General features: G+C 66.5%; 2 protein-coding genes across 3 annotated transcripts in view; both read right to left on the reverse strand.

Annotated features, from left to right (window-relative positions):
- The window catches only part of HM13 (histocompatibility (minor) 13), a 14,254-nt gene extending 13,979 nt beyond the window's left edge, over positions 1 to 275 (reverse strand). Inside the window, exon 1 of the mRNA XM_010569410.1 lies at positions 39 to 275. Coding sequence (XP_010567712.1) covers positions 39 to 236 — 198 coding nt within the window. The 5' untranslated portion in view covers positions 237 to 275. The remainder of the gene's footprint in view (positions 1 to 38) is intronic.
- A 4,529-nt stretch (positions 276 to 4,804) lies between these two features.
- REM1 (RAS (RAD and GEM)-like GTP-binding 1) lies at positions 4,805 to 7,267 on the reverse strand. Of its 2 annotated transcripts, none has more exons than XM_010569412.1 (4): positions 6,952 to 7,267; positions 6,671 to 6,753; positions 5,275 to 5,479; positions 4,805 to 5,082 (listed from the first exon to the last, which is right to left on the reverse strand). In XM_010569412.1, the coding sequence occupies exons 1-4, from the start codon at positions 7,265 to 7,267 to the stop codon at positions 4,805 to 4,807; spliced, it is 882 nt and encodes a 293-aa protein (XP_010567714.1). The 2 variants fall into 2 exon arrangements, with proteins under 2 accessions (XP_010567714.1, XP_010567713.1); XM_010569411.1 differs by having other exon boundaries at positions 6,650 to 6,753.
- Positions 7,268 to 7,505: the final 238 nt, after the last annotated feature.

Below are 7,505 nucleotides of genomic sequence, written 5' to 3' on the forward strand. Positions count from 1 at the left end.
GGGGGGGTGTCCGGCCTACCCCGGAGCCGCGGGGGTACCTTGCTCTTGGCGCAGCTGACGGAGCGCAGCGCCCCGAAGAAGATGGGCAGCAGCGCCATGAGGACGAGGCTGCCGTAAGCCAACGCCATACCCTCGGGGGTAGCGGGCGGCCGGGCGGCCGCGGGGGACCCGGACCCGACCCCCGTCCCGGCCCCGGTCCCGGCGGCGCTGCCGTTGTGCGCCGCGGCCTCCTCCATGGCGGTCCGCTTCCGGCCCGCGCGCGCCAGGGACACGTCCTCTTTACCGACCGGAAGTCGCGTCAAAAGCGTCGACCGACGCCGCCGGCGTTAAAGCCACGCCCACCCCCCGGCAACACGGCTCGCTGTTGCTAGGAGACCGACAGCCGGGGAGGGCGGGGCCTGAGCGCCGCCGGGCCCGATCCCGGCCGGGCCCGATCCCGGCCGGGCCCCGCCGCTCCTCCCGTGTGTGTGTGTGTGTGTGTCGTCCCCCCCACCCGGGCTCTGCATCCCCCAGAACCGGCCATGGGCTCGGCCCGGGGACCCGTTACCCCACTGGGGGCCGGTCTCCAGGCTGGTCTCCCCCTGCCGTCCCACCGCAACAGAGCCCGGCGGTGGTGGAAGGCCCCGGTGCGGTCAGACCGTGCTCACCCCCCAGCCCTCCCGTGCCTCGGTGGACCGGGAGCCGTGAGGGCAGCCGGAGGCCGGTGGGACAGAGCAGTGCCGGTGGTTCCCCTGCGCCCTGCTTGTGTTCAGCCCGGGATTATCCCGGCCGATGGTTGTTTATCCCATCTCCCAAAACTCTCATGCTGATATCGTGGCTGCCGGGTTGGGAACGCAGGCTTGTCCCTCCCTGCCCAGACCCTGCAGTGTGAGGGGCGGGTGAGGTCTCCTGGGCGGTCCCTGCGGGTGGGGGGGTGGGAGGCCCACAGCTCTCCGTAGCCCCCAGCCACCAAGGCCACAAGCGAGAAGGTGGCGGCTTTGGCCACCGTCAGCCCAAGCGAGATCCCGAGCTGCTCCTCCATCCAGCCCTGGGTTTTCCTGCCCTTCACCGTTTCCCGAGGACCCCCCCACTGTGCTGCCAGGCCTCCCCCGTGACCTCCCCCAGCCCACCCGTGGCCGCACTCGTTGAACAGCCCTTCTGCAAAAATGCCTCATAAATGGCAGCAAATTCTCCCTGCCGCTGGACTGGGGCCAGGACTCTGCTGGAAAATTGGCTGAAACATGTGTTTTCCTCACAAATATTCCCTCCCCTCCCAAGCCGCTGGCAGCCTGGCTGTGCCACCGAGCCTTCTCCTCCTCCTGCGCGTCCCCCTTTTCCTTGCCGGGGCAGGAGTCTGCTGGGAAGCAAAGACACCAGTGAAGATAAAGATTGGGCAAAGTTGAATGGTGCTGCCCCCAGTTTAGATCTGAGGCACAGGCAAGAGAAGGGAGCGCAGCAGGGATTAAAAAGCAAGTTTTAATTTTTTTTTAAAAAATGTTTTCCTCTTTTTTTTTTTAAAAAAAAAAAAAGGAATCTATTTCAGGACCGGGTGTGATTCATAGTTTTGCGTTTCAGGCAGAGGGCAGATGGAAAAGGCCTCCCGGGAGCCCCTCTCTGCGGGGCTGGCCTCCTGCCTGGGACGCTGTCCTCTCCCTGCCACTAATTCTCCCACAAAGGAGAAGAACGGGCACCAAGGGCAGCAGCAGGCAGCAGCAGGCAGCCACGCAGGCAGCGTGCCCATGCACTCCCTGCTGCTTCCCACCCTGCCGCCTGCCATGGTCCAGCACAGCCCGGCGCAGCTACTGACCCCCTCACCCAGCCCCTTATGGACTCCTTCGGGTGCTCACCCATCCCCTAAACCCCAGCTTGGCTTGGGAACCGTGGACAAAGCGTGATGCTTCCCCTCCCTGCCTTGCCCCCGCTGCTCAGCCCCCTGCGTCGCAGCCCTGCAGCACTCCAGCCCTGTTTTGGGCTCTGAGATGCGACCCCCCGCCAAAGAAAGCTGCCCTGGGTGGGGGCTGCAAAGTCCCTCTCCAGGAATCCCTCCCAAAGTTTCTCCTTTGATTTTGGTTTCTGCCCGAGGAGCAAGACCAGCAGCTCCGTTTGCTTTCCACCATGCCCCCAGGGAGCAGGAACCTGCACCCCACCCCCGCCCCGCCCCAATGCTGCCTCGGTGGGCAGGTGGGAGCAGAGGGGCCCTGGGTGCTGCCACGGGCAGGGCAGGGAGTCCAGGTGTCCGACTCAGCAATTTTTGCACCAAACTCGGGTTAACCGGGGTGGGACCATCATCCTGAGCCAGGGCCGGGGGGAAGTGAAGGCTGGCGGGGGAATGAGTTTTTCGGTGGGTTGTTAAACCAGAACCCAAACCAGCCCCCAGCCATCGCCGTCCTGCCGGGACTGAGGGCTCATCCTGCCCGTGGCCAACACTCGCAGGCTCTGTGCAGCGCTGTCTGCCGGGTGGGAGCAGGTTTTGCCGACGGCAGCAGGGATGTCCTTGTGCCACGGACTGAGGAAATCGAGCAAAAAATAGTCGTGTCTCCGCAGCCCATTCGAGCAGGGCCCACGCACAGGGAGAGCCAGGGCAGCCCGCGGGGCTGGCATCCCAGCGCGGCCACGTGCCAGCCGGGAGCCAGCGGGGTCCCTTGTCCCAGGGAGGCGGTGAGCAGAGCGGCGCACACCGGGACCGATGGCACCGGTGCTGATGGCACCGGGGGGAATGGCGTGGGGGCAAATAGCGCCGGGAGCAGGTGGGACTGGTGGAGGTTGCACTGGGGCCGGTGGCCAACCAGGGATGGATGGCACTGGGACGGCCCCGAGAGCACTTGCTGGAGGGGCCGCCAAGCCCCCGCACTACCTGCCCCAGGTGTGGACCCAGCTGGGGGCCGCAGGCAGCCCCTGGCCCCCCGCCAGCGCCTCCGCCTTCCTTCCTCCCTTCGTTTCCCAGCGCCTCGCCGTGGCCCCCCTTGGCCTCTCCTCCCACCCTCCAGCGCGGCCGCATTTTTCTGGGTTTGAGCTCATTCTTTCCACTCCCCTCACTGCCAGCTGCCAACTTTCCATCCCGTGCCCCCCCGCTCCGCCTCCTGCCGCAGGGAAACGCCGGCTGCAGCTGTGGGAGGGACCCGCAGCAGCAAGGAGCCCCTGTCCCTGGTGTGCAGCCCCCGACCCCGGTGTGATTGATGCTGTGTGAACCACAGCATTGCATCCAGCAGCACCAGGAACCGGGGTGTGGGGAGCTCCAGGGCAGGGCCCCAGCAGAATAGCCGGAGCCGGAACAGCAGCAAGGAGAGAGCAGCGATGCCTCGGTCACCAACGGAGAAAAGCTTGAGCGGGCTTCCCTGGTCCTGGGGACAGAGCTGGCAGGGAGAAGCCCTCGCTGGGGTTTGCACCTGCAGAGAGACAGTTTTCCCACAGGGACAGGGTGCTGCCCCACCTCCATGTCCCCTTTGCGCCGGTGACCCCCCTCTCTGGCCTGCGCCGTGCCGGCCACGGCCAGCGGCTCCCCACGCTCGAGCCACAGAGCGAGTGGAAACTCTCGACCTGACCCGGGCAGGGAGGGCACCGCCGATCCTCCCTGGCGCTGGGCCCGCTGAGCAGGCTACCCCACGGCGTCCCGGCTGATCGCCGGCAGCACAGCCTAAAAACAACCGGCAGAGCCCACGCGGCTCCAGCATCGCCTCCCCGGGTGCCCGGGGTCACTCGCTGCTTGCTGCAGCCAAGCACGTCCCTTCCCGGCTGTACCGCGCTGCGGCTGGTGCCACGCTGGTCGGCTCCTGCCTCCCTGCCCCTGCCCAGGGCACCAGGAGCCACTGAGTGCCCAGACTGCGGCTCCCACGGTGCTCAGGGGCTTGAAACCTGCACCTCAGCGGAGCTCAGCCATTCCCAGAGGCTTTTTCAGAGCCAACCGGGACCCGGGAGGTGCGGGGGGGGGGCCTGGGGGTTTCTGCCATCACAGGGGATGATGCTGCGACCACTGGGTGAGGAATCAGGATTTCCAGCAAAGGCGGCCAAAGGAAGCCCTGGATGGAGGCTTTCCCTGCCCCGAGAGGTTTCAGCTGGTGAAGATGGAGCCTGCCGAGGCCTGGCTGGAGCAGGAGGCAGGTCCTCTGCCCCAGCCGCCGGCAAGGAACTGGGCTTGAATCCGGCCACGCGGCTCCGGGATGCGGCTGCCCATGGCAGGGACCCAGCAGAGACCAGCAACCTCCCTGATGTGGTTTATTCTGCGGATCGAGGGTTTTCCCCATTGCACCGGTACAGTGATAGCAGAAAAACCTCAGTCCAAGAAACACTGGTGCCAGGGAGACATGGCACAAAGCCCTGGCACAGAGGGGCCGGGGGTGCCAGGCGATGCTGCCGGTGCTCCCCCAGCCCCTCTCCCCGGCCAGGCTCCAGGATGTCCTCGAGGTGGACACCGCTATGGTGCCCTCGCTGGTCCCTGCTGCCCTGCAAAGGACGGGCACCACAAGCAGGACCTGCCACACTCTCGGCAGCCTCCAGCCCTGCAGGCAGCCCTGCACCAGGGCACGACCACCCCTCACCTCCAGCTCCCCAGGAGCATCTGTAATCCAGGATCCCACCACCCCAAGCGCAGGTGCCCATCCCACCCTCTGCAGCCCAGGGGACCCGGCTCCACTCGTCCCCCCTCCTGGAGGGGAACCGGCCGGATCCAGAGCACCCCGGGCATCCCTCAGCACTGGTTAAAACAGCTCCACGTCCTCAGCATCGCTCCGGACCTGTCTGGGCTTTTTGCGGAGCCACCGGCCACGCTGCTGGCAGAGAGAGGAGAGTCCCAGCCTGCGTGTGCGGAGGGACGGGAAGGTGGCAGCTCTCAGAGCACGGACAGGTCGTGGCAGGACTTGGAGCGGACCTTGAGGGCCCCTTTGCTGCTGTTTCTGGCCACCAGCCTGTCGAGGAAGCGCCGGGCTCTCTTGGTGAGGCTCTCCTTGCGTTTCTGGCCGGGCAAGGGGCGCGCGCGGGCCTCCTTGCCCCCGCGGCGCAGGCGGATCTGCCGCACTACCCCTTCGAAGAGCTCGGCCACGTTGTGCTGCAGAGCTGCCGACGTCTCGATGAACTTGCAGTCGAACACCACGGCGCAGGCACGGCCCTCTGCAAGGGAAAGGCAGGGAGGGGGCACGGCCCCGCTGGTACCCTGGGCACTGGGGAATGGGTGCTGCTGCATGTGGGGCAGCAGCTGAACGTCCAGAGAGAAGGGGACAGACACAGGGGAAGCAGCTGGGTAGGGAGCCTGGGTGGAGGGCCCTCCCCGGTGGTCCCCACCAGCCAGACCCTCCCACTCACCTTCAACGGAGACCTCACGACACCGCACCAGGTCGGTTTTGTTCCCCACCAGGATGATGGGGATGTCCTCGGCCTGCCGCGCGCGACGCAGCTGGATGCGCAGCTCCGAGGCGCTCTCAAAGCTGCCCCGGTCGGTGATGGAGTAGACGATGACGTAGGCGTTCCCCACCTGCAGGCACTGGCTGCGACGACAGCTCTCCTCACCCTGCCACCGCATGGGGAATGCGATATCACTGCTCTGCAGGGGCTGCTGGCAGCCCTGACCGCTGCTGGGGGACAGCGGAGCACCCCAGCACCGATGGGACCTGCCAGCACTCCCCACCACCCTCAGCATCTTGGGGAACAGACATGTGGCCCCATTAATAAAATGCACATTAAAAGCTCCTGATTTTGTGGGGTGTTTGAGAGTTTCCTCCTCTATCAGCAACAAATTCAGGCTGTGGGCTCAGCTTGGCTCGTGGGGGGGCTGAGGCTGCACCTCCTGGAGCTGCCCTTGGCCACACAACACCGGTGTCGTGGGTGTAGGGCCCTGCGTGAACCAGGCACTGGTCCCTGCTGGGCAGGGTGGGATTAGGCAATAGTGGAAATAAAGGGCCGTTGTCGGAGCGTTATGGTGCTGGGGCATCTCCAGAGAGCGCAGCTGAACGTGCAAAATGCAGCCCCAACCCACGTGAGTGCCGTGCCCGCATTCGCAGCCTGGGAACCGGCTCCATCCCCGCTCCAGGGGTTCGGTCGCTGCCTGGTGGCACCCGCAGGAACGCCAGCCCTGGCATGGAGGGAGGCAAAGGGGGGTTTCAAGGGAGGCTGTGACAGCGGCGCTGGCATTTCTGCCCAGGAGATGCCTCTGTGCGCTGAGCGGAAGGAATGCCCTGTGCCAGGCTCTCGGGGCCACAGCTCTGCCTTATGAAAACATGTGTCCTGGCTGGTGGCACCGTCTCATGTGGATTTGCCCAGTCGGCTCCTTCAGCCCCATTCCCAAACCATTTCCACACATTTCGAAGCAGGCTGGCACCACCCTCCTTCCCCACAGACCCTTCTTCCCACCCAGCCTGACCAGCCCTCGTACAAGGGACACCCTGTGCTTGCGGTGCCTCACCACGAGAGCCCCCACCGGTGAGAACACGGTGGGCAACCTCCCACGCTGGTGAAAGGTGGGCAAAGAGCCAGCCAGAGACATGACCCCCAGCCCCTCTCTTGCCCAGTGCATGTCCTGCTCCGCGGTGAGGGCAGTGGCAAACCCTGGACGCGGCAGGGAAAGCCCCAGGAAGCTTCATGGAGCTCAGAGGCTCCTAAGCAGCAGCTGTGCCCATACAATGCCCCCCGGGCACGTCCCAGCACACCCGGCCCTGCCAGCAGCACAGGCTCCCCGCAGCACCCAGCCCCGACCCTGCCATACCCGCTGCTCTGGCTCCCAGGTGTCCATCACCAGCAGCGTGGTCTCCTCGCCATCCACGGACAGCGTGCGTTCGTACGAGGCCTCTGCAAGATGCCAGGAGAACCCAGTTGGCACGGCACCGCCCGGGCAGCTGAGACCCAGTCCTGGCACCGGGCTCCTCTCCGCCTCGCACACGGATTTTTCCCGTCACGGGGCCGTGCACCCCCGCCACCTCCTCCGGGTCCCACGGTGGGTGACCCTGCCGCAGAGGGGCCCCGACCAGCCTCCCACCGGGCACCCACCTCCGTGCTGCTCCAGCAGGTCCCGCTCCTGGACACCAGCGAAGAGGTTGACCAGGCTGGTCTTGCCCACACCGGAGTCACCCAGCAGCACCACGCGGTACAGGGGCTCCCAGGAGCCGGAGGAACCCGAAGAGTCGGAAGACCAACTGCCCCGGGGTGCCGCAGCTCTGCCGCCCGGTTCGGACGCGGAGTGACCGAGCTGGGGGTGACAAGCCTCCCCCCGCGACGTGACACCCGGTACCCCCGGCCGCGGGAGAGGGGTGCTGGCCCTCCTCCGCAGCGGGCTCTTGCTCCCGCGTTGCGTGTTCAGGGTCATCTGCGGCACCGAGGGCAGCGGGGCCGGGACAGGCGGCTCCCAGGTGCCCCGGCTCCCTGCGCTCCTCCCGGTGTCAGTCTCGGTGCCGGTATCCGTCCGAACCGGCGGTAACTCGGGCACAACTTTCTCCGGGACAGGCTCGCCGCCGCCCGGCCCGGGGCTTTAAACCCCGGGAGGTGGAGCACACCCCCCCCGCGCCGCGCCCGGTCCCTCCCCCGCCGGACACACCTCCCGCCCG

Source organism: Haliaeetus leucocephalus, unplaced genomic scaffold (genome assembly GCF_000737465.1).
Source record: "Haliaeetus leucocephalus isolate CR32 unplaced genomic scaffold, Haliaeetus_leucocephalus-4.0 Scaffold273, whole genome shotgun sequence".
Taxonomy (NCBI): domain Eukaryota; kingdom Metazoa; phylum Chordata; class Aves; order Accipitriformes; family Accipitridae; genus Haliaeetus; species Haliaeetus leucocephalus.